The following is a 27,760-nucleotide window of genomic DNA, read 5'->3' as shown; positions in this document are numbered from 1 at the left end:
GGTAATTAATATTGTGGGGCGGAGACTATTTCTTTGAGGACTTTACAACACCCTACATGCACCTCTCTGCCCTGCACGTGCATTTAAAAATCTCAAAACAACTGTAAAGTGGCTTACAGCTTATTCTCCTCCTTCAGATCAATGCAACATGATGCACTGATGGACTTTTACACCTTCTTATACACACTAAATATTTTCAAAGCCATTTTATTTTGAGTGTCTTACCGTGCAGTCGGCCTTCGTGATGTGTTTAGCCGCCATTTTGGGATCCACCTCAGCCAGCAGCTCCTTCACCCTCTTTAACACCCCCATCTCCAAGGGTTTATTCTCAGATGGAAGCAGTGAGGACTGGTACTTGCCCGGCCTGAAGGAGGACGTGGTCTCCACCAGTGGGATCGTGAAGCCCTCTCCGTTGTCCAGAGGGGTGGAGCCTGGAGCTCTGCACTCCTCCACCCTCAGCCTCTCCACATAGCTCTTACAGGGCGGGGTCGGGGGCGGGCCAGGGCGGAGCTCACAATAACTACCCCCCATCTCTGAGCCTTCTGAGGAGTAACCGTGGGCAGGTGTAGACTGGGTCTGGGCAGGTGGCGTGTCTGAGCAGGGCAGGTTGTTGTTAGAAGAGGATGGAGAAAGGTGGGGCTCACTGGAGCGACGCATCACTGGGGAGGGTGGGATTACAGCTAAGACACGCCCACCTGAGCCATGTCTGTGACGAGAAACTAAAGATTGAGAGAGAAAAAGGAGAGGAGAGAGAGATTTTAAAGACCGTTTATTTACTAAATCATTTAGGAAGAACAGTACGGATTTATTTTAAAGAAGCATACAACATTATGACTCATGACCTCATGAGTTCTATGGCTTTAGTACATCAGTTTGGCAAAGTAAAGAAAAAACGCCCCAAGTATGTATTTTTTATATTTAATATGTTTTTTTATTTAGACATTCTTCCACCAATTACAAAAGTACTTTCATCAACATAAAGCATTGTTATTACTATGACACTGAAATAATGCAGCTTTAATGAAATCAAAATGAGGTATGTTAGATAAATACATGAAGAACAGCTTTCGACCAATCAGACTGTGTCTAATTGCATCTGTGCCCTTCCCTTTAAGACACCTGAAACATCTGTAACAGCTGTTTATTGCTTTTACTAATACAACAGGAGAGAGAGAGAGAGAGAGAGAGAGAGAGAGAGAGAGAGAAGAAAAAAAGAAAGAAAGAAGCAAGGAAACAAGCAGAAATGAAGGAAGAAGGGAGAAAGATAGAGAGGGGGGGTGAGGAGTAGAAACAACAAAGAGAGAGATAGAAGTGAGACAGAAGTGGAAAGAGAGAGCAAGGAAGAATGTAATCAGAAAGAGAAAAAAGAGAAAGAAAGAAAGAAAGAAGTAAAGAAAGAAAGAAAGAAAAAGAAGAGAACAAGAAAGAAAAAAAGGAAAAAGTAGAAAGGAGAGAGCCTGCAATAAAAGAGAGAAAGAAAAAGGTCAGAGTGTTTGATACTGACAAAGTAGGAAGAAGAGAAGAGATAAAAAAGAGCGACAGAAATAACAGGAAAAAACAAAGAGAGAAAGATAAACAAGAAAGGAGAGAATGAAAGAGAATGGGAGTGATGAGAAATGACAGAGATGGAGGGGGAGAGAGAGATGAAGGGGGAATCACTAATTACCTCATCAATATTAATCAGAATTTCTGCGTTTTCTGTGTCTAATGAGTTGTGCAATCTCTGTAATCTGTAGATAAATGAAGGCCAGCTGTGTCACTGCGCTGTGTGTGTGTATGCGAGTACTCACTAGAGCTGTATGCAGGTGACAGAGGGGTTTCCCCCACAGGGCTTAGGGGGCAGCGGAACTCCTGTATCTGATCCATGCTGAGAGCGCAGTTTCTCATGGCATCCTTATGGTGAACGGTGGAGGGGCTGCAAGGAGCACACACGCACACACACACACACACACACACACACACACACACACACGGCCATTAAAATACAGCACAATGCAGACACTAGCCACTAACTCGAAATAAAAAAAAGTTCAAAAGCTTGGAATCATCACATTTTCAAATCATAAAAAACTATTTGGTTGAAGAAATGTGTGTTAAATGATTTAATAAAAAAGGCTTACTTTTACTGAAAGGCTTTATTTAAAGACAATACGACACCTACATGACAACTTACATAAACCTAAAGGCTTATTCCAACAAGCAGTGGTTTTAAGGGTGTTGTTTTACCCCTTTCAATGTAATTTATACAGAATTATTCCAGAACAGAAGCCTTAAAAGGCACAGTGGACTGTTTAGGGATTAAGAGAGGTTGGAAAATAGTTTTTGGTACACAAAGCCACAAAAATGACAGGGGCTCTTTAATAATCATTGCTGTTCTTAAAATACTTTAAATGTTGAACAAAAACGAAATACCAAAAAGTATTAATATGACAGGTGATTCCAAAGTTTTGAATATAGGTCATATAGCCAAACACAGGTCACAAAAGAGTGGAGCTACAACTAACACATCACAAAACTAATTGAACATGTGGTTCTATTAGAAAATGACTAAAAAAAGCTTGTGACTAATAAATAAAACTGCAGTCTCAGTAGACATATTCAGTGCCCAGTGGAGGAAGCATTGCATGCTGGGACTTGAAGTGCAAAACAACCACTGTGGAGAAAAAAGTGTGAGGCAGTGAAACAGAGGGATTAGTGAGAATGAGGGGTCTGTACTACAACACACACATACACACACAGACACACACACACACACACACCAGCTGCATCCCTGCTCCGTCCTCACTTCAGTCTCTGACACCAAAGGCTCAGCTGATTCTGTCGGCGCATCACCACTGATAATGTAAGATGAGCAGTTAGACTCCAAGTTTAGTCCAAGATTTATGCAGCAAACACAGATTACGTACAACCCATTTCCAAAAAAGTTGTGACACTGTGCAAAATGAATAGGTATAAAAGAGCATCCCAGAGAGGCTTTCGGAAGTAAAGTTGAGAAGGAATTCACTACTCTGTGAAAGAATCATTAATAATTAGCAAAAACAGCATATCACTGTTGTTGGATCAAAACCTCTTATCTCCAAAATAGTAACTTTACAGGAGAAGAAAAAAACCTACTCTACTTTTAATGTAAGTCAATGGAATCAGACTTTTTTTCAAGTCATTTTGGGCTGTTTCTGTTGGTCCATTCATCATGAAACTTACAAAACAGATGAAGAACCATAGGTACTTACTTAACTTACGCCAAAAACTGAAAAACATCAAAAAATAGAGATAGGAGGTTTCATTCCGACAGCAGCGATATGCTGTGTTTTGGATACTGCTATGCTGGTCAACCAAGAAAAACCAGCACCACACCAGCACACTGCTCTAGAATTTCCCCCATTGACACTGTTCTAGAATGTTCTGTCCATTAACACTGTCCTCCATCCTTCACAATACTCCAGGATGGTCTCCACTATTTACAGTGTTCTATTATGTTCAACACCATTCAACACACTGTTCTACAATGTTCTACTCTATGCGCACAGGTTTATTTGGCTTGTCTGTTCTCATTCTGGAACAGTATAAAGTTGACAGCCTATATTATGATGTAAGTGTTTGTTGAGGAATGCTGGGTCAGTGTGCATTGGGCTTATGACTGTATCATCATCATGATCATCATCTCTCACCTGTGCGGTATGATCTTCTCTGTGGTCAGTCCGTCGGTCATGGTGACACTGCGTCTTTTGATGTGTGCCCCCCTGGGGCTAGAGGGTGAATGTGCAGATCCTGACCTGCCGCTGGCCAGAGCGAAGGTGGCCTCCAGGTACCTGAGGGGCAGTGTGCGGTTCACTGGGCACAGCAGCTGGGCGCCGGTGCGCGGGCACACAGGCCGGCCGGTGCCAGCATGGTGCCGGACCAGTGTGGGCACCGCGTCAAACGGCTCATGCTCCAGGAGATACTGGACCCGCGTTTGTCCACTTTTTACCAGGACCTTACTGATACGGCAGTGGACCACCTCCTGCTGCCAACGGCAGGTGATCACATAATCACCCACATTGGCCAGAGAGTCGCGCACCAGGAAATCTCCACTCCGCAACACCAGCGTCTCTGACACCTGCATACAAACATGCACAGACACCAAAAGAGGGTGTGAAACAGACACAAGGGAGGATACTTCCTGTAATCACTGATGGTTACAAATGTGGAGTCTCATGGGCTCCCGAATGGTGCAACTGTCTAAGCATTGGCCCTATCATCAGAAGATCAAGAGTTTGATCCCTGATGATGCTACAGCCATCTGTAGCCGAGAGTCCAAGAGAGTACAATTGACCTTGCTCTCTGAGTGGGTAGGATGGCCCCCCTTCTCCCCCATCACTCAATGTGATGCTAGTCAGCACAGGCATCTGTTAGCTGATGTAACAGATCTGGCGGTCGACGCTTTCCTCTGAGTGCGTTCGGCTGTCCAATGACGTTGCATTAACAGCAGTTTGAAAAGATGTGGTAGCGCTTCACAGTTCGCCTTCATTCTCCTAGATAGTATCGTGTGACTGGGGGAGTCCTAACTAGCGGGTGGAATTGGAGACGACTAAATTGGGGAGAAAATTGGGTAAAATCCCCCCCAAAAAATAGCACCTCATGAAATTACAGCAGATTATTTACTCATCATTCAGGTCAATATAAACAAATGTATGCATAGTTACTTGAGGTCAACTTATGACGTTTGTGTGGTTTTTTGTACCAAAAACAGTCATAAGTATTTTTTACATGACCATTACTTCACCTCTTTTTACCCCTTATGATTAAGACTGACAAGTTGTTGCTGTCAGAACAAAACTTTATCTCCAAAAAAGTAACTTTACAGCAGACAAACTTTCAATATAAGTTAATGTGACAAGTCATTTTTATCTGTTTCCACTGGTCTATTTGTTAAGAAATGTTGAAACTTTACAAAAAAGAAAATGATCATTTTTGACAGTGATAATATGCAAATAGAACAGCTGATTGGCTGTTCTGCATTGTGCCTCATTCAGTAAGAAGTCCAGGCTGAAACAGCATTTATAACTACAGTGTGAATAAACAATGAAAGGCTAAACTTCTGTATCCTTTCCAAATATTAGTTATTCATTATTCATATTATTCAAAATTGCTTTTATATATATTTATATACTGACTGACCACTTTATTAAGTACACTTATTAATTACACTCTTTGTCCATTTCACTATCGGTGCACTTTGTAGTTTGTAGTCTACAATTACAAGCCATCTTCAATGGTCAGGACCCCCCACAGGACCACTACAGAGCGGGTATTAATAAGGTGGTGGATCACTCTCAGCACCGCAGTGACTGACATGGTTGTGGTGTGTTAGTGTGTGTTGCACAGATACGATTGTACCATTGTAGGTGCTGGAGTTTTTAATCACTGTGTCCACTCACTCTCCACTCTATTAGATACTCCTACCCTATATCACCTCATATATGTAAAGACAGAGACAACAGCTCATCTGTTGCTGCAGTTTATGTTAGTCATTCTCTAGATCTCCAGCAGCACTATGTCTGATCCACTCATACTAGTACAACACACACTAACAAACCACCACCATGTCAGTGTCACTGCAGTGCTCAGAATGATCCACCACCCAAATAATACCTGCCCTGTGGTGGTCCTGTGGGGATCCTGACTATTGAAGATGACTTGTAATTGAAGAACTACAAAGTGCAAACTCCAAAGAATTGTAGAACTATGCAATGTATGCATAGAAACAGATGGACTACAGTCTGTAATTGTAGAGCTACAAGAGCAAATTGGATACCCAAGGAAGAAAACAATGGAAAACAAAAGAAATCCAAACAGAAGAGAAAAGTTTAAACACTAAAATTAACAATATGAAAAAAGACTGACTGAAAAAACACAAAAAGTGAAAACAAACACAAGTTCCAAACCATAAAGTCACGGCAACATCCAACAACAAACAGCAAGGACTGGGCGGAGTTAGGGAAACAAAGCTTAGAGAGGAAAAAGAAGAGGGCAGAGTCGTTTAAGGGGAACTGTGGCTAATATGCGTTTACAGATGTGTGTTTTGCTTGAATGTGAATGTTTATGACTAGATAAAGCCTAATATGCATATTTATATATTTATATTTTTGAATATCTGTTTCTATTTTGGATTTTTTTCTGTGCATTTGCATTAGATATCAGTATACATATTTGAACAAGATTTTTTGTGCATTTTGAATATCTGTATGTATATCATCGCTGTCTAAAAAACAATATATCTCCATTTTTGTTGAAAATGTTATGATGATTGGAAATACTTCAAAATCACTTGGAATAAAACCTCTTTACATTAACTTACATTAAAAGGTAAGAGTATGTTTGCCTCTCCTGTAAACGTACTATTTTGGAGATATATGTTTTTCTTTGGACAGCGACAATATGCATTTTTGCATTATGTGCCTTTATAAATACATATTTATGTGCATTTTTGAACAATATATCTTTATACATGCATCTTTAAAGTATTAATCTGTTCATATCCATTTTATCTATCTCTGTACATTGCTGCATTATATTACAGAATTTGAAAATGCAAGCTGCACTTTATAATTGTCACGGTTGGCCCCTCCCAGTCCTGTCCCTGTGCGTTTTTGTTGCGGTCCTAGTCCAACCCCTTGTTTTGTAACTTCACCCCTGAGTGTCTGCACCTGACCCTCATTGTCCCTGTGTTACTTAAGCCCTGTGTTTGCCCTTAGTGTTCGCCGGTCTTTGTTTAAGGTATCGGTCTCTGTTTATTGTATCAGTCTTTGTTTTGTGTCTTTGCCCTGTTTATAGTTTGTTTGTCATGTCTGACCCACAATCTCTCTGTGTTGGCTTTTTGAACCTGGACTGTTTTGACCATGACCCTGGATTTGCCTCATCGCTCCGTGTTACAATAATGTATAAAATCATGTGTTATATATCATATATATATATATATATATACACACACACACACACACACATCTGACATCTGAATAAATGTATGTTTATTTTATTTCTAAAGTATTTTATTATATTGTCAATATCAAACATCATATATATGATATCTAAACATGCCTTGTCTCTATCTGCCACCAGATGGCGCTGTGTATGTGAGTGCAGCACTGCATGAGGAGCAGATAAAGTTTTAATAGGAGAGGGTGTGGAGTTTCCTCAGTGCTCCAGAAACAAATGCATTACACTAAAGCACAGATGGCTTAAGTCTCACTACAGACAGCGTAGGCAGCTATCAGAGTGAGCTACACTAAAAATGATACAATAATACTTACACACACACACACACACACACACACACACACACTAATTGTATACTATAAAGGACATGTTGCCACATCTCTCTAATGTTAAACCAAAATGTAATATATGCACATACAATCACAGACATATCACATCCATGCACATACGGTGTCTCTCATATCTCCCATTTGAAAAAACCACTTTGTAAAAATGCTCTTTGTTCACACATTGTATGAACATTTTACAATAAATGGACCAACAAAACTGGCCTTAATTACATGGAAAGTGTATCACTGTAATAACATACATTATGTTTGTTTATTCTTCTATAAAGTTACCAATAATGAAATACTGAATTTATTACATACATGACATAACAGTACTGTGAAAAAGTTGTTGAACACCTGGAAAAGTTCTATTCAAAAAGCTATTTATCTAAGCAGTAAGTGTATTTTGTTCAAAAACAACACTAATAGTGGAATAAATCTGAAAAGCATTAATATAAAGGTATTTATTTATGCACTGTTTTTGTTTTCCCAAACCTCTCCTTGACAACGCTCGGTATTATTTGTAGTTATTGTCAAAAACCTGGTTTGGCTGAATCAGTCCCATCTATACTCACACCTATGCAAATATCTCATACTTACTGTATATACATATATACATATATGGATATGCACAAGCACACAAACACACACCTCTCGAGGGATGCGGCCATGGTACCAGCCGTGGCTCCTCATGTCACTGCTACTGAGTTTGAGCTCCTCCTCCAGTTCCTTCCGCAGCTTCTCCGGCGGAGACTCCAGTAGGTACTTCTCCTTGGAGAACTGAGTAGACACAGAAAGAGATATGAGCTGCACTGATACAAATACAGCCATCATTCTAATACACCATATTCTATGACTTGATTAAGGGAAGGGAAGAGAAGAGAAGAGAAGAGAAGAGAAGAGAAGAGAAGAGAAGAGAAGAGAAGCAAATGGACAAACACTGCTACTAAAACCAAGGTAACATAGAAGACTATAACTTAAAATGTAAATGTTGAATTAAATATGTAATTACATTTGAATAGTTCAGTAAAACAAAAGGAATAACTTTAAGGACTCATTCCTTCACACATTTGTCAGCAAAGTGAGAAAATGATGAGCCAAGCATTTTGTCATCACAGCCAGAAACTCATCCCTGTTCACCTAAACCCAGCCTTAAATGCCTCCGGCTCTTTTACATAACACCCCACCGCTCTGGAGACTGCAGACATCAGAGACAAGCACAAAGCACTGACATAAACCCACACATTCAGCAAAGGAAACTCGGATTGAGTTATTTAGGACTCTTTCCATCGTCTACATAGATACAGAGAGTGACAGTGCGAGACGGCTGTTTCAGACAATGGCCTCCCTGTGTGGGTCACTGTTGGAGTGTGAGGCTGTGACCTTGTGAGAGACAGATAAAAGGCTCAGACCAAACACAGAGTGCACTGTAATAAAGTCAATAAAAGAGACAGCAGCCACAGCCGAGGGGCTCTGAAGCAAAGAACACATGGGCATAAGAGGACGCAGGTACACATGGCTGTATGTGTCAATGAAAAAGTAAACAAAGCCATTCAAAGTGTTTTGATGTGAAAGGCTGTTCTAGAGAACCTTACCCAGTCTGAACTGTTCACAATAGTGGTGATCGAAACCAGACATCCACCTCTAAGAGCTGCCTGAAAGTTATTACATAAAATGTTTGTGTATATTGCTTTATAATACAATTTTACAATAAGCATTTGACCTAAAACATTTTTTAAAACTGATTCAAAGTGGAGAAGTACATGCAAGGTGCTGTTAGGCCAAATAGGCCCCAAACTAGATTTACCACTGTATCATTTCTAACATTTCATATAAACACAGGAGACACAGTTCACTGGTCATTTTGGGTAGTAAATAAAATGCCTATGTGTGCACAGACATTTTGACTCCTGGTTCCTATCGCCACCACTGTAAAGAAATCTGACTCTGTAAGTTTCTCTAGAACGGAGCATGTTCAAATCAAACCACTCTGAATTAGATCTCCACAATTACATCACAAAATTTCCTACATTTCATAAATTCAGTGGAATTCTCCTTTAAATTGATGTGTCTGTAAATGTCAAGGGAAGCTTGTGAGATTATGTGTGCTGTGTGTGAGTCACTCTGCTGGACTCTTCCTCTCTCCCTCAGAGAGACACATTGATTAGACATCTGTCTCTGTATCTTTATCTCTCTATGTCTGCATCTCCATTTCTTCATCCATCTCTTTCTGTGTTTTATATGTCTCTATTTCCCTTTCTTCATCTATTTATCTCTGTATGTTACTTCCTCCTCCTTTCTATCTCTGTATTCATCTCTCTCCATCTTCTATCCTTCATCTGCTCTCTCTCTCTCTCTTCTATCCTTCATATGTCTCTCTCTCTCTTGATCTGCCTCTCCGTATCTCTCTCTTGCTCTCTATGTCTCTGTCTCGGAGTCTCTGTCTTTGTCTCTTTCTGTATCTCCCTCTGTGTTTCTCTCTGTCCATCTACCTGCGTCTCCTTCTCTATTTCTCTTTCTTGATACCTCTCTCTCTCTCTGTATATATCTCTATATCTGTCTGTTTCTCTCTCTCTGTACCTTTCTTTCTCTGTATCTCTCTCTCTCTCTGTATCTGTTTTTCTCTCCCTGTACTTGTATCTCTTTCTTTCTGTGTCTGTCTTTCACTCTCGTTCTGTACATGTATCTCTTTCATTCTCTGTGTCTGTCTTTCTCTCTCTTTCTGTGCATGTATCTTTCTGTATCTTTTTTTCCTACTTCTCTCTTTGTACGTGCCTCTTTCTGTTGGTCTATCTCTCTCTGTACCAGTCTCTCTCACTCACTCTCTCTGTCTTTCTCTATCTCTCTCTCTCTCTCTGTATGGCTGTTTCATTCTCTATTTTCCCTGTACTGTATCTCTCTCTGAACCTGTATCTTCCTCACTATCTCTCTCACTGTACCTGTATCTCTCTCTCTGTTTATCTCTCTCACTGTACCTGTATCTCTCTCTCTGTTTATCTCATTCACTGTACCTGTATCTCTCTCTCTGTTTATCTCTCTCACTGTACCTGTATCTCTCTCTCTGTTTATATCTCTCACTGTACCTGTATCTCTCTCTCTGTTTATCTCGTTCACTGTACCTGTATCTCTCTCTCTCTCTGTTTATCTCGTTCACTGTACCTGTATCTCTCTCTCTCTCTCTGTTTATCTCGTTCACTGTACCTGTATCTCTCTCTCTCTCTGTTTATCTCGTTCACTGTACCTGTATCTCTCTCTCTGTTTATCTCGTTCACTGTACCTGTATCTCTCTCTCTCTCTCTGTTTATCTCGTTCACTGTACCTGTATCTCTCTCTCTCTCTCTGTTTATCTCGTTCACTGTACCTGTATCTCTCTCTCTCTCTGTTTATCTCGTTCACTGTATCTGTATCTCTCTCTCTCTCTGTTTATCTCGTTCACTGTACCTGTATCTCTCTCTCTCTGTTTATCTCGTTCACTGTACCTGTATCTCTCTCTCTCTCTGTTTATCTCGTTCACTGTACCTGTATCTCTCTCTCTGTTTATCTCGTTCACTGTACCTGTATCTCTCTCTCTCTCTGTTTATCTCTCACTGTACCTGTATCTCTCTCTCTCTGTTTATCTCGTTCACTGTACCTGTATCTCTCTCTCTCTGTTTATCTCTCTCACTGTACCTGTATCTCTCTCTCTGTTTATCTCGTTCACTGTACCTGTATCTCTCTCTCTCTCTGTTTATCTCTCACTGTACCTGTATCTCTCTCTCTCTGTTTATCTCGTTCACTGTACCTGTATCTCTCTCTCTCTGTTTCTCGTTCACTGTACCTGTATCTCTCTCTCTCTGTTTATCTCGTTCACTGTACCTGTATCTCTCTCTCTGTTTATCTCATTCACTGTACCTGTATCTCTCTCTCTGTTTATCTCGTTCACTGTACCTGTATCTCTCTCTCTCTCTGTTTATCTCTCACTGTACCTGTATCTCTCTCTCTCTCTCTGTTTATCTCTCTCACTGTACCTGTATCTCTCTCTCTCTGTTTATCTCGTTCACTGTACCTGTATCTCTCTCTCTCTCTGTTTATCTCTCACTGTACCTGTATCTCTCTCTCTCTCTCTGTTTATCTCTCTCACTGTACCTGTATCTCTCTCTCTCTGTTTATCTCGTTCACTGTACCTGTATCTCTCTCTCTCTGTTTATCTCGTTCACTGTACCTGTATCTCTCTCTCTTGGTCTATCTCTCTCACTGGACCCGACTTCCTCTCTGTATATTGCATATATACAGTATATATTATATCTGCATATTGTATATTTTCCCTCTATATAGCTCTCTTTCTATCTGTCTCTCTTTCTGTATCTCTATCTTTGTCTCTATCCTCTCTCCTTCTGCATTTGTATCCCTCTCTCCCTCTGTATCCCTCTCTCCCTCCTTATAAGAATCATGAGCGTTGGAGGTAAGAACTGAATTGCTGCAGTCTCCACTCAGATTTGATTAGCTTTGTGCGTCTGTGTGTGTGTGCGCAGTTGTGTGTGAAAGAGCATGGAGGTCAAGTGTGTGGAGTTATTGCTTTTGCACGTGTGCCTCCAGGGAGGAGCCCACCTCCACAGCCTAGCGCTTCATAATCTCATCCTTCTGTAATTGCCTTTCACTGCTAAGAGGGGCTACAAGGCGGGATATTTTGTGACTGAAGCTGTGATACAGTAATCGGGCTTTAGGACCGTGGGGAAAACCCCCGAACAGGAGCCAGCCTGATATAACGGAGTTTATATTGAGTTAGAAAAGAGCAGTAGAGAGTGGAGTGACCATTATAGAGTTTCTGACCTGCTTTTATTCCCACTGCACTGTTTGTTATAAACCCTCAGAAGTCACTGATATCCCTGACAATAACAAAAGCCAGTGTATTCTGATATTAATTATTTCTCACCCATAGCTCATGAAAACAAATGGAGAAATTCTGTGGAAAGTTCAGATTCTAAATTTCCAGAATATAAACATAATGCAATTGTAAATCATCATGTAACTAGTTACACTTTTATAATTACATAATTCTAATTATAATGGTTAATGATTCTCTCAGGACTGGACAGAACTGGAAAAGCATGAGCTATGTTTCTGTAAGGCTTTTGCCCCCTTGATTTGGTCCACATTTATCATACAGGAGAAGAAGAGAAGAGAAGAGAAGAGAAGAGAAGAGAAGAGAAGAGAAGAGAAGAAAGAAGTGATGGGAAGTACAATGGAAGAAAGAGAAGAGATGAAGAATGGAGTGAAGGGAAGCATAATGGAATAGAAGAGAAGAAGGAGTGAATAGAAGCACAATAAAAGAAAGAGAAGAGTCCTCATTGTGTAGCATTGAATAGTATTCCTGTAAAACAGCTGTGTGTCTTTGTGTTTTGTATGAAGTATTTTTTTAAATGAAGATCTTAAATGAAGACGTGTGTCTTTGTCCTGCCACTCAAAACTCCTAGTGCAGCCTGAGAAAGAGGAACATTCCTCAGAGGCTCATTCATTCATTCAGAGAAAAGTCTGCAAGAAGAGTGAGAGAGAGAGGGTGACAGAAGGACAGATGCAGCCCTCTGACCCCCAGAGACTTGCCACCTCTGGCTGTGGGGCACTACAGAATGAGAGTAAAAGACAGAGAGAGGGAGATGAATGGACTACAGAAGGGTGTATGAGAGATGGATGGCAAAAGAGAAAAAATAAAGCTGATGAAAGAGAGAGAGAGAGTAAGAACAAGAAAGAGAGAAAGAAAGAGAAAGAAAGAAAAAAGAAAGAAAGACAGACAGACACAGGTAGAAAGGGACAGAATAAAGAAAGAAGTAGCGTGAGATGGAGAGAGGCGAGAGAGGAGTAAAGAAGAGTTAAAGGAAATAAATGAGACAGAGAGAAAGGTGGTGAAATGAGAGAGAATAGGTGAATAGGTTAGAAGAGTATATAGTGACAGAGATAAAAACAGACAGAAAGAAAAGGGAGGGTGGGGGCAATCCATTCATGCCCCCCACTGCAGCCCTGGTTACCATAGAAACCACCTTTTGTAAGTGAGTTGGCCCTGTGCCCTGTTATGTGCATAGAGTTCAGTGGTTTAGCTCTACGCTACCCCCGTTAGCACACACACACACACACACACACACACACACACACACACACATCCTCATTTACAGACACAGCAGTTCAGGCATTTATCTTAGTGAACTGGAAGGTGACGCACCTGGAAAATTATTCTTCACAATCAGAGAGAGAGTTAGAGAGAGAGAGAGTTAGAGAGAGAGAGAGAGAGAGAGAGAGAGAGAGAGAGAGAGAGAGTGAGTAATAGCAACTTTTACAAACTTTCAATTTGCCATTCCTCATTTGGACTACAAGCTATTGCTGTGTCAAGGCTAGCAGTGTGCCACCTGACACCAGTCCAACGGGACTAGACAAAATAATGGGTTTCATGCATCATTCGGTTCACTCTCTCGCTAACAACTGATCTGATTCTCACAAAAAGTCCCACAAAAATTTGCTGATAATAAACACTGTTAGTGCATTACAGATGTGTAAAATACCAGTTTGTCCTGTTGTAATTCTTTTTCTATGCCAAGGAAATTGCCAAGAGACAGAGATGCAGAAAACATGTCTTTATTCGTAGAGTGCTGTGTCCATCTGCAGGAACTCAATCTGACTACAGTTCCAGCACACAGCCTTTTATAAGTATAAGTACGTAATCTTTTGTACATACTGTAAATCTCTCTATATTGTCTTAAATTATTAGTAAAGTGTTTATTTTTACATAAGTGGCTGCAACTGTAACAACTGCAATTTCCCCCTGGGATCAATAAAGGAATCTGAATCTGAATACCTTGTATTTCACCTGCAGCTATTTGTACGTCTGCTACGGATTTAACTAGGACAACAGACATTCAGTTCTAAGTCAAGAAACACCTACAATCAGTAGCTGCAGTGGACATCACTTAGCCATGAGATCATTCAGTGGTGAGTAATTAAAATAGATAGAAATGATTAAAAACAACTGTAGAATGGCATTTTAGTTGCTCAACTCAAGCACAACTCAAACCTGTCTGTGATAATCCACCATGGTTAGTTTAGATTTAGCACTAACATTTCTCAAAGTCATGGGTGCATGTCAGGTCCAGGCTTCCCAAGCAGGCCTCTAAGCAGAACACAGGGTCAGTGCTGTGTGTGAGTGTTCACTCATAGACACAGCGGAATAAGAAAGCTACCGGATCGCTTTTCTGCCTGGCCTCACTGCACCAGCAAAAAGCAAAAAGTATGTCATAAGGGCAAAAACTGACCCACACTGACCTTCAAAAGCATGCAAGATGTTGAGATAGGAGACTTGGGTCTAACACAGATGTCTTTAAAGTTTTAAAAAATCAAATCTACATCAATCAACATATTTTGAAGAAACAAATATGTTTCCTTATTTTTAATTATTTATTTTTCATCCACATGCCATTTAAGTCTAAAGTCTGTACTTTGGACCACTTCTATTAATAACAGCTGACTGGTTGAGTAGAACTGAAATGAAATGAACTGAATTAAACTGAACTAAACTGAATTAATCTGAATTGAAATGGGCACAATTTAGCCTTATAATATGAGACACTGAACATGCGTACGGCCTCCCCATAACACCCCCTCCTGCCACAACCACACACACACACTAATGGGGTCAGTCGTTGCCCGTAACCCCCACTGGCCATCATAACCAACAACCAAGCATGATTCATCACCCAATTCCACTCCAGCATCCCCTTTAGACTCAACCCATTCCATCTCTCTTCCTCCAGCCGTCTTCACCAATCAAAGCGGCCAACTGCAACCTTCTAAACTCAGAGTGACTGAGTGCAGCTGCTCCGCCGAGTCACAGTGCTATCCCAGAATGCCACGGATGCAAAAAGCCATTAGAATAGCCTCCGGCGAGTAGATGGGCGATACGCAGTCATGGGTCAGTGGACGCTTTTGAGCTTCTCCCTGGGGAAGAGCTAATCTGGTAAGCTCCAGTGAAGACTGGCGCAGTGTACTGGCACATAATGGTGGGGGGCTGGTGTGAAAGGCAGCTGCTGTTTTGAATTAGATGTATGATTAATCATATCACCACTATGGCTAAAGAGGTTTGGACAATTACTAGGAGCTCAAGTAATTATAGAAAGAGTGTCTGCTCACGTGTCTGTGAAGGAAATTGGAAGCACATCATGATCTGTTGTGAAGTGAGATCTGATATGTTTTATTGATTGTAACATAAACATATACGTTTTTTCATTTTTTGATCTTCCATCCTGGTCATTTTGATCGCTGCTGAAGCAGATGATCTTAAATTAAAATGAAGCCACTCTAGCCTAGTAAACACACATGACTTCATCAAAGGTATTCAAACTTTTGCATATGGGTCATTCTCCATTTGGAGTGGGAAACCATGTCACAAAGGTTGCAGGGTTTAAAAAGATGCTTCAAATATTAGACGTAGCTCCAAAGGCCAGTATTTACATTCAAACAGTTAATGTTAGATTAAATTAAACACTTTCCTCTTATGATTTCTATGATTTCTCTTTTTTATCCTGTTTTATAGTCACTCTGCATCTGTACAACAGCTTATCACAAAACTAATTTTCAACATTTAAGAAATTATTTTGAGGAATCAGGACTCTTATTTTACATTTTAACACAGTACTTTCAGCTCTGTTAAACTGCTTCTTTGGATCAAGACTCAGAGAGGAAGCATCTCAGTGGAATGCACATGAAGAATGGAGTCCACACTTGCTCGTTATATTTGATTAATTTATTAATAATTTTGTCAGCATATAACTTATATGTGTCACAGGTATTACATGCTTTAATGGCTGGGTAATTTTGTCAAAATAATGCTATTTATCATTGACTAATGAGTCAGCCAGTTTACATAATCCTCAATTTTAACCAGAATGTCACTGGTGTCACTGTCACTGACATTACATCATATTCATATAACACCAGTGACTGTAAAATATGTTTGGAACTAAGCTCTCCTGTTTGCATATGTAATAATAGGAGATGTTGCATATTAAGATTATTTAGTTTTGAGATAAAAGAAATAGATTTTTTAAAAATACGTCCACCTCAATTCCCACTCCAAATGGAGAATGAGCCATATTTAACACATATTTAAGAGAAAATTACACAGAACTAAATATATACTTTTTCTAATATCTAAGTGTGTCCACCCTTTTACAAGAGTTGTTTTTCAAAGAAATCTGCAAGAATATTTTTGCACACCTCCTACTTTTTGCTTCTCACCATCTAAATAATTCCAAAAAGGTTTTAACTCATCAGTCCATGAAACCTTACACCATATCTTGGATGTCCACTTTTGGTACGCTAGTATATTCTAAACGTTCTTAATTTTCAGGGGTACTTCATGCAAAACTACATCACTGCACACACACACTCATACACACCCTCACCCCCCGCCAACACATACACACAGCTTAAACCCTCTGCTGCTCTGACCTCTTTTCCGTGTCTTGATGTGGGGTCTTGATTTCAACTTTGTGTCCATCTGCCAGCCATGGTGTGTGTGTGTGTCCTGTATCATACTTTAAGCTGCCTTATAGCCCTCTGCCCCTCCTTACTCATTTTCTTGCACTCCCTCTCTCCTCCATTCTTCCTTCTTATATCCCTTCATCCCTGCTTCCCTACACCCTACTAATCTTCACTCAAGCCCCTTATCTGTGATTGGCTCGCTGGCCTGAATCTCCCCCATCTTATCACTCTCTACCTCCTCTTTGTCCATTTCTCCCCATCTCATCTTGCCTTTCACTCTGTCTCTCTCTCTCCATCTGTGTAGAGTTGTTCAGTGTCATGTGCTTGTTAGCTGATGAATATGTTTTTCTTGTAGTCCTATCTGGGTGTTTTGCAGGTAGGAAACAAGGAATCAGCACACATTGTATAAGACCAGTGCCTGTATATTCATTATTCATGTTAAAGAGCAATTCCACCAATCATTAAGTTGTGAAGAATTTAATTCAGAGTGGTTTGGTGTGTGTGTTTAGAGAAGTTTACAGACTCTGATTCCTGTACAGTGGAGTCGTGACGTCTACAACACAAACATTTTAGTTACTAACCAAAACCACCAGTGAACCTACATGCGCCTTTTGAGTTCTTAAATGTCATGCTGATGTTGGTTAAAATAGTAATAAGTATGAAATAGTAAGTAGTCATGTGGACTGTTTTGTCTGACAACAGCCTGCATGTACCTCTCCACCAGAAATGAATTTTTAAAAATCAGATTTTAGTGCAAGATCTTCAAACGATCATAAAACAGTTTCTCAGACATCAGGCAGCTTATTTGTAACCACTTCATGTAACAGCTTTCTATGAGGGAGCTTTTAAAGGCATTAAACTCTTCAGATGTCTGTTTCCTATCAAAACCACTGTGAACAATTCTGATGTTCCTCCACAAAAGAGAGCAGCTCTGATTTTGTTAATATTTCAATGATTTAAAATAAGGAAAAATTTTGAAAAATTGCCGGACTGTCCCTTTGACAACTCACTGCAGTCTGAGGCAAGAGTGTGATTTAGACATGCAGGTGGCAATGAGCGTCCACTACTTGTTAGCCAGTGCATAACTAAAGAAGCGAACTTTAAACAACAAATATGTCTTGGCGTCACCCCAAGTTTAAAACACCACTGCTACACCAATAAGAATCCTTCAATGAGACTCCTAGTAAAAATTAAGAATGAAATATTTATTAAAATCATTAATTAAAAATGTAAATATCTGAACGCAGGCCTATTTCCTGCTATCAGCAGTACAAGCAGATGTTTAGGGCTTTTTAAAGGTTCTTTAGGGAATCAAAAGTGGTTCTTCCTGGGCATTGGTCCATAGGACCCTCATTGGTACCTTTATTTTTAGGCACATAAATTCACCCACCATGTATGTGGTTTTACAAAACCCATAAAAGTAGGGCCTAAGCCTAGTTTTGGACTACACTGCAATCTCTTTAGTGTTTCACCATTATAAATCCCATTTAGTCTGAGATTAGGCTTAATCTGGCTCTGGGAAACTATGCCATGATGTAATGAGATAAATTAGCACCATCATTTGGGAAACAGAAGCATATTTTAAATACAAGGACATAATTATCCAATTAGTCTGTCGTCCTTAATTCCACAGTGAAATGATAGCAAATCCAAATGTCACTGTGGAAGTTTGGGGGCTTGCTGAGACTGTACTGACACACTGCCACTCTGCATCTCTTCAGTTTAACATTAACTCCACACATTCCTCCACAGAGCACATCTCTACTGCCACTAACAGCTGCCAAACCCTCACTGGCAGTCTTTCTCTCTCTCTCTCTCTCCTTCTTTTTTTCTCTCTCTCTCTCCCTCCTACAGCATCTTTTCCTCTCACATCTCTTGCTCTCCCACCCGCTCTGCAGATGTGCACTCTGCTAATGCATCCTGACACTGAAATCTGGAGATACACACACACACACACACACACACACACACACACACACACACACACACACACACACACACACACAGCCACTAGTTCCTCAGTCAGAGCCTGCAGGGATAGCGCTCACTTCTCTGAGAGCACGTCTCTCACGCGTAGAAACAGATTCACACACATACGCGTACCCGGACCCCCCACAGAGTAGCATGAGATACTAATACTGGCAAAAAGAACAAGAATAGGAAGAAATAGCATGTACAGGGATTTATACACATCTTAAAACTCACTTTCCCATTCGTCGGACCCTTGCCACGATCCCATGATTAGACATGCAGTGGCCTGGTGGCTGCAGGTTAAATTACATGTTTGAAGTGAAAATATATTAATCTGTCCTCTGCAGCAGGGAGGGCTAATCCTGGTCCTGTAGATCTACCACACTGGAGAGTTCAGATCCGACAGACCTGACTATTTAGATTCTCCAGAAAGCCTTCATTACCTGGATCAGCTGTGTTCAATTAGGGCTGGAGCTAAACTTTGCAGAGTGGTCAATCTACAGGTCTGGGGCTAAGCACCTCTGCTGTGATAGCAGGGGAGGGTAAAGTTCAGCAACCTTGCTCCTCATGTTTAGTTAAATTTTCCTTCTTGTTCAAATCTTCCCTTTCCATCTTAAATAATCCATGTAAGGTGTAATGGGAAATTTAGCTAGCTAGTTACCGAGATATTTATTTATGTTATGTCTGTTATTAAGAAAAGGACCATAATACATTGAAATGGCATTAATCTTAGATAATGCTGATGTTATCATAATTTTTTATGGAGAAAATACCCACATTTGTGGGTTTGTTCCTGCCTTTTTTTCTCATAACACTCTGTTGAAGTTTGGTTCTGGAAAACCTCAGTTTGGAGGGCCATGTAGCCCTAACACTTCGCCATACCCCTCTAACTCAAGAAAAATTGGAACACCCCACCCCTAGACGTGAACATGTAAAACAGAGGAGTAAGAGCTGAGCGGTAGGGACAAGGGACATAGGGTTTAATATCATGTTGGCCCACCCTTTGCAGCTATAACAGCTTCAACTCTTCTGGGAAGGCTTTCCAAAAGGTTTAGTGTGTTTATGGGAATTTTTGACCATTCTTCCAGAAGCACATTTGTGAGGTCAGACACTGATGTCAGACGAGAAGGCCTGGCTCACAATCTCCACTCTAATTCATCCCAAAGGTGTTCTATCAGATTGAGGTCAGGACTCAGGCCAGTCAAGTTCTTCCACGCCAAACTCACTCATCCATGTCTTTATGGACCTTGCTTTGTACACTGGTGCGGTCATGTTGGAACAGGAAGTGGCCGTCCCCAAACTGTTCCTACAAAGTTGGGAGCATGAAATTGTCCAAAATCTGTTGGTCCGCTGAAGCATTAAGAATTCCTTTCACTGGAACTAAGGGACCGAGCCCAACTCCCTTAAAACAACCCCACAGCATAATCCTCCCTCCACCAAACTTTACACTTGGCACAATGCAGTCAGACAAGTACCATTATCCTGGAATCTCCAGATTCATCCATTGGATTGCCAGATGGAGAAGTGTGATTCGTCACTCCAGATAACACGTCTCCACTGCTCTAAAGTCCAGTGGAGCTTTGCATTGCGCTTGGTGATGTAAGGTTTGCATGCAGCGGCTCGGCCATGGAATCCCACTCCATGAAGCTCTCTACACTGTTCTAGAGCTAATCTGTAGGCCACATGAAGTCTGGAGGTCTGTATTTGACTCTGCAGAAAGTTGCCGACCTCTGCGCACTATGCGTCTCAGCATGTGCTGACCCCGCTCTGTCATTTTACATGGCCTACCACATTGTGGCTGAGTTGCTGTCGTTCCCAATTGCTTCCACTTTGTTATAATACCACTGACAGTTGACTGTAGAATATTAGCAGTGAGGAAATTTCATGACTGGACTTGTTACACAGGTGGCATCCTATCACGGTACCATGCTGGAGTTCACTGAGCTCCTGAGAGCGACCCATTCTTTCACTAATGTTTGTAGAAGCAGTCTGCATGCCTAGGTGCTTGGTTTTATACACCTGTGGCCATGAAAGTGATTGGAAAACATGAATTCAGTGCTTTGGATGGACTTTTGGAAATATAGTGTATAACTAAAATTATATATCATTTAACTTTCGCACAGGGCATGTACTGTTTCCAATATGTTAAACTCAGCAAATAAACACCAGTCATGCATTAAAATGAGCAAAAGTGTGTTCTCTGTAGAGGATGTGTTAACTTATTGTCACTTGACCAGGGGCACCAAAACTTCATGAGCAGTGCTTGTTAGCAACCACATCTGAGCTAATAGGAGAATAATGCAAACTTGCATTTTGCTGAAAGTATTACTTTAACTAACTGGAACATTTAGCCTAAGGCCTGGCAGGCCTTTTCCTGCCTCATTGATCTATCTGTATAAATGCTAGTTTGACATAATATCATACAAAACATCAAAACTGGTTATTTGTATTAATAAAGATAAAATCTCTGAAAAGCTAGTTGTGCCTAAACTTTTGTTGGGCAGCTTTGTACGCACTCTCCTTCTGCTTGTCTTTTTATGACCCTCTAAACCCTCCAAGAAAGAAAACAGCCAGACAAAATGCCTCCTGCAGCAGGCTGCTGACTGATTGTGTCTGACAGCAGCATGAGTGGGTGCGGGTGAGTGGGGGGTGTAGGATCGGGGGCTTTATTGAGATGCTAAGGAGAACTTATGAATAGGGCTGCCAATGGCGGCGGGATTGAGTTGACCCAGATCTGACCAAGCTGTGCGAGTGTATGTATGTGTGTGTGTTTCTGATGCTTAGACTGCACTCCACTCTGGAAAGCCCTGCTGCCTCCAGGGGAGGGGGTTGCCAAAGTAAGGGTGGGTTTGTAAGGAGAGGTGCTGATTGGCGAGTTAATGAGTGAGTATGGACAAGTGAGTGAATGTCCGTGTGCTTGTGACTATGAATGGGCTTATGTTTATGTGTGTATGTATATATGGGTATGTGTGCACACCAAGGGCATATCCATTGGCTGGCCTGGACCACCTAGGTTGAGTACTGGCCTACCCAAAGTCATGGGTATGTGTGCACACCAGGGGCATATCCACGGGCTGACCTGGACCACCTAGGTTGAGTACTGGCCTACCCAAAGAAATAAAGAAAGAATATTTAGCATTTTTTTAAGATAATAAAATTGGATGTTATATTTATCTAAATCCTGTCATTGCCAATGAAAATCATTCAGTCATTACTTAGCAATCATTGCTATATACCACTGCTTTAATCTTCGGTTCTTTCTTAGAGTGCTGTTGTTTGAATTTTGAGCTCCAGCTGTGGGCAAAAGACGTGCCTGGAGGACCTATAAAGGTGAGATGCCATTATAGATGCAAGTACTTAAGGGATGCCTTTTACATGATGCTAATTGTTGATGTATTGGCTTCCATTATGTGCTAGCTACATTAGCCTTATAGCTTCAGTGCAGAACTGGAGAAGCAAACTTCAGACACCAAACTGAAGTTTTTGATGGACAGTGTAACGGTAAGCCACTCATGCTCTACCTCCTTGACTCTGATTCCTCACACCTGGCCATGCTTCGTCACGGAAACACTTGACTTCCCCCTCCCCAATCTCTGGGGTAGGTGTGTGTTTGTGTGGTGGGGGAAATGAAGGGGAACACAGGATGTGGAAAAACGCCTCTGTGCTTCCAGCTGATGTCTCTGCAACACCATGTCAACACACCATGTCAGTTCACTGATCCATAAACAGACACACAAACGCAATCACCAAGTGTTCTCTGCACTGTACAGAAGGGATGCACTCTACACTGTACAGCAGACACTGATATTTGTATTTGTATTTGCAGAAAAAAAATATTTGCACATGTCAGTGATGGGAACTCGAGCCAGCACAGCCACAGTAATGTCAGGTTTGATGTACAGTATAGTAGCTGGTGTACTAGTTATTATAGCTAAAGTTGTCAGCAAATCTAACTGAAGTTACAGATCATATTGCTTTAAAACATGCTTTAATTAATTAAACTGAATTAGTTATTGTGCTAACTAGATAGTTTACATACTACATAAACTACAGACTAGAGGTCTGTGCAGAACTGTTTTTAGTCCCTACCCACCAGAAAATCTGAATCATTTGCTCCCATCCGCAAACAAAGTGCTTTGTCCCACTCCAGCCTGCAGGAATCCCATGGAAGTGCAGACCTCTGCTACAGGTTAGTCTGTACCATTTCAAGTTGTTCCTTTTTCCCTAAAATATAGCATTTACTGCATGTGTTGCTTAAGTTCTGTCCTCCAGACTGAATGTTCTTCTATAATAAAAGGCTCATAATTTGAAGCCGTATCAAACCTGACAAATTTTCAGTAGGGTCACTTCTGTAAAACGCAATGGCTGCAGCTAATAATGAGGCTAAATTACAATTCCCTACTACAGACTCGAGATTCAATGCACACTCACACCTCAGAGATTCAAAACTTAGCCTTGTAAACATCTCTGGTACTTCCATTTGGACAGGAACTGGCACATGGTGTGGCTTAAACCACAAATGGGTATGATGTGCTGGAACAGTAAAAAAATAAATTCTGCATTTGAGAAACACTATAAGCATAGTGGTGATGATGTGCATTAAGTATGCAACAATGACCTGCATGCTACAAATTGGACAGACGCAACAGAATATATGGATTGGACAGTAGTTTGGACAACAGGCTCAGTGTCAGGGGCTTACTTAGTGCCAGTACCCCATCAACTAATCATCAAGCCAAAAGTGGCAAAAGACAGTCAAAGTGAAACTAAGCTATGTGCGTGCTGCTGTAGAACTAGCTGTATTACAGGAATAAAGGGATGTGGTTGGGATAGTGTAGTGGTTAACACCTCTGCCTTCTACACTGTAGACTGGGGTTCAATCCCCACCTGGGCAAAACACCCAACACTATACAAATAAGAGTCCTTGCGCAAGACTCCTAACACCACCTTGGCCTACCTGTATAAAATGATCAAATTGTAAGTCGCTCTGGATAAGAGCATCAGCCAAATGCTGTAAATGTAAAGGCTACATCTATTCACATAGGAGGGTTATGAATGTATTGGCTGCATTTTACAAATGTATGGGGGTCAGAACGCACACTGTGTTTCGGTGCATTCTGGAGACTATAGTGTATCTCAAGGTGAAACGGGCTAGAAAGAACAGAAAATTGAAATAATTTTGCAGGCCGAATTGGACTGTGTCATGGGCCTGACTCGGCTCACAGGCCTTGTATTTGCCACATGAGTTGCAGAAGATACACAGGTTTCATAAATGCGGGAACAATTGGTGAATTGTTATAAATGTGGCTCTACTGTCGACTCTCTCCTGAATGTGGGACTTCTCCGGACAGATTTACTGTTCATTTCCTGCTCCACATTTTTTTTTCTTTGTAAAAAACGTAATGGATTTGATACCTGGCAACCCCCAAATGCAACCCCAGGTTTTTGGATGGCTCACTCATCATTTATTTCGGCTGCTTGGCCTAGTTTACAGATAAACTATACAAGCTGTGAAGCAAACACAAAGTCTGCAAATGTGTTTAAACTCCATCATGACTATGAGAATTCCAAATAATAATAAGACACAAAAAAAAGACACAAAAATATTTTTAGCAAATAGATATTTGGATTGCAATGCTGATTGTTAACGCTGTGGATCTCGGCAGTCTTTCTACAGGCATTGCTGTGCTGCAGATATTTCAGGCCTATTTCAAGCTACCATGATTCATTTTAACACTGGAAACATGCCTCCAATTACAGAATATCCATATGCTCCAGTATGATCAGGGGGGGTAATTACTGCGAGCGTGAACAGCAGTATTGACTGGACTGTTTAACTGTACTCTTAGAGCTCTTCTGCAGCGTTAATATTGCAGAGCAGGAGTGCGTGAATGCTGGGAATGCATTTTAAAATCGACCACATCTGTGCTCGTGTGCTCTGAGCTGCTGTATCTACTCTACTCTTGTATCTACATTCACTGTATGCTACCAGATTCGCTCATTATCACTACTTCTCCTTCCTCTTTCTCACCATGCCATCCCCCCCTTCCCTCTGTCTCTTTCTGTGTCTGCTGCCAGGTCTCAGTGACACTTTGGCCCATTACACTGTCAGGAGGAGCGGCATCATCCTGATGGCTGTCCTCCCTCTGGAATAATGCAGAGAGAGAGAGAGATATTGGCAGTATATGGGGTATAGAGTAAGAGAGAGGAAGGAAGAGAAGGAGAGAGGAAGGAAGAGAGCCTGAGAGATACAGATAGATATATGGGGTCTAGGGAAAAAAGAGAAGAAAGAGAAGGAGGGAGAGAAAGAGAAGAAAGGGAGAGAGCTAAAAGCAAGAGAAGACAGAATGAAAGAGACAGAGAAAAAGAGAGAAAAATACTGACATGTTTCGGGCCTTAGAGAAAGAAAATGAGAGAGAAGGATAGAGATACGCTGCTTGACATATGGACTATAGGGGTGTCTCTTTCTGTGTTAGCATGGCAGGACAGACATAATGTGTGTGTGTGAGAGAGAGAGAGAGAGAGAGAGAGAGAGAGAGCGAGTGAGAGAGAGAGAGAGAGAGAGAAAGAGAGAGAGAGAGAGAGTGAGAGAGAGAGATTCAGGCACATAACTGTACTTCTGAGTATTTAGAGCATATGGTAGTCTACAGGGGGGCCAGTTGGACAGGAAAACTGATCCAGCTCATCTTTTACTGCATCCTAGAAGCAATACATCACACTAAACAAATATCTCTACGACAACAATGATACTGTTTAGAGTGTTAAACCTGAAATAATTTGCAAGACTATTGCTGGATTTTATGATTCAAATACCGTGGTTGGCCATTTTGCATGACAAAAGAAATAACACCATTATACCAGTACTAGTATAAATCACCAGGATGGACGGTGGCATACTTCAACATACTGTTTTCATTTTTGATCATTTTGATAACAATTGATATATGATTGTCTTTTAATAAAAAAATCACAGGGAATGTACTACTGCCTTAAAGGACAGTGCAGCTGCAATAAGGAAACATGAGTTTGGTAACTTCCTGATTTGTGAAGATCACAGTGGAGGTGAGTTGATGTTTATTATTATTTATTATTTTCAAAGATGATTTTTTAGTATGTAAGGAAATATGAGGGATTCAATAAAAAGTGTATCAATATAATACCAGTGATGAAATTATTTCAGTGTCAGATTCTCAATACAATGTCGCAATATTGCCAAAAACTTTTTTGGTAACCATTTTCCGGTGAGTTTTCATCCCATCCCATCCCATCCCATCCCATCCCATCCCTAGTCACCTTACTACATCCCTATTACAGTTGGACAGAGTAGCTAGACGTCAGTGAAAATATGAGTCCTTTAACAAATTATTACTCAGTTAAAAGTGGAAGCATATGTACTCAGTAATATAAAAACAGAAAAATAGATCAAGACTTTTTTTCTTTTTTTGGAATTGTTCCAGTATGTAAATTAAAGGGTGTTCAAACTGGTCAGAATGACAAAATAAATCTGAAACAATACTACAAGGTGTGTTCCACCAATGTTTCAAAACATCTGCATGATTAAAGCACTATGATTCAAACAAAGTCATTTAGAGTGGTTTGGTATGAAATGTTCTTTTCTGCAGAAATTTACAGAATCAGAATCGTTTAAAGTGGTGGTGATAGGAACCAGACATCCTAAACAATTAGGGCTTCAACAGGTACATTACAGAAATGGTTACAAATCAGTTGCCTGATTTCTGCTTCACAGAAAACTCAACTCATAGGCTTGAGTTAATCAAGCTATTCAAAGAGACAGCTTTTGCACGAGTCATAGTGCTTTATTAACCTAGTGTTGTTGGCCACAGTCACGCCATACATAGTCAACATTTTCTTCTCTCAGTTTTCTTCTCTCTGGTCTACACATAAACACAGCCAGCAGACTAGCACTGCCTTCACAATAAGAATCCTTATAGAATCTTACAGAAGCCAGAGAATAAATGTTATAGAGAAATCAATCTAATGTTGGAGAATTTTGAATTAGCATGTCAACATTTTGGCAAAATAGTACAAGCAGGGCATTGTAAGGCAATTAGATTCAACACTTTTATCAGCAACATTACATATAATGTTACATATAATACCTCAGAAGACATGTGGTTGTTCACTGGTGGTTTTGCATTGTAAATAAAATGGCTATGTTTGTGTTGTAGTCACTGTGACCCCTAGTTCCTATCACCACCACTGTAAAGAAAACCCCAGTCATATGTTTCTCTACAATGAACCATTTCGCATTAAATCACTCTGACTTTGTTTACAGTGAACTGAATTGCGCAGAAATTGTCCCCTGTAGATCTTCGTAGACTTAGCTGCACTCACTCAACATTGGTTCCTTCTGTTTGCCTTTAATCTGTGCTGGTCTTACCGCAGGTGCATTTCTATCTATTAGCTTATGACCCCCCCCCCAAAATAGCCTATAGCCTATTAAGGGCCAATTTGCAGCTGCTGAGAGGTCAAAAGATCAAGTAAGTGATGGATTTTTGGTTATGGAGCATCAATATCACCTCTTTCACCACTGTACTATCACGCAGTCAGCCATAGAGGACTTAACTACAACTTTTCCTTTCACATGTCCATCTGTATGACTGTTTGCAGTGGTCCACAGGGATTGAGCTGCGATTTCATTACACCGTGACGAGTGTGTGCACTAACGTGTCTGTGTCTTTTGTGTGCCGAGTGTCAAAGTGAAAGTGCAAGGCCAGAGGCTTTTACACGCTCAGATAAACCGCAAATCCCACAACGCCACACTGTGCTCAGCCCCCAGAGGAGGAAGCAGCAAAAGGAAAGAGTCGGTGGAGAAATACAGAGATGCAACCAAATTGATTAATCAATAAGTGTCAGCGATAGATTAATTACGCTGCCTGGAAGACATACTGGCTGAAATTATGAAGACACTGAATCCAATAAGGGAAGTTTAAGGCACTGCTGTTTGATGAAAGGCATGC

The 27,760-nt window shown here is 40.8% G+C and overlaps 1 protein-coding gene across 3 annotated transcripts in view; it reads right to left on the bottom strand.

Moving 5' to 3' along the window:
- sh2d3ca (SH2 domain containing 3Ca) overlaps positions 1-27,760 on the bottom strand; it is a 77,331-nt gene that overhangs the window by 7,789 nt on the left and 41,782 nt on the right. For all 3 annotated transcript variants that reach the window (XM_017708185.2, XM_017708186.2, XM_017708187.2), the window contains 4 exons: positions 7,956-8,084; positions 3,669-4,096; positions 1,791-1,915; positions 226-719 (listed from right to left, as the gene is read on the bottom strand). In XM_017708185.2, the coding sequence (XP_017563674.2) occupies positions 226-719; positions 1,791-1,915; positions 3,669-4,096; positions 7,956-8,084 (1,176 nt within the window). The remainder of the gene's footprint in view (positions 1-225; positions 720-1,790; positions 1,916-3,668; positions 4,097-7,955; positions 8,085-27,760) is intronic.

This window comes from Pygocentrus nattereri, chromosome 18 (assembly GCF_015220715.1).
Source record: "Pygocentrus nattereri isolate fPygNat1 chromosome 18, fPygNat1.pri, whole genome shotgun sequence".
In the NCBI taxonomy this organism is placed as follows: Eukaryota; Metazoa; Chordata; class Actinopteri; order Characiformes; family Serrasalmidae; genus Pygocentrus; species Pygocentrus nattereri.
This window is presented reverse-complemented; position numbering and strand designations above follow the sequence as displayed.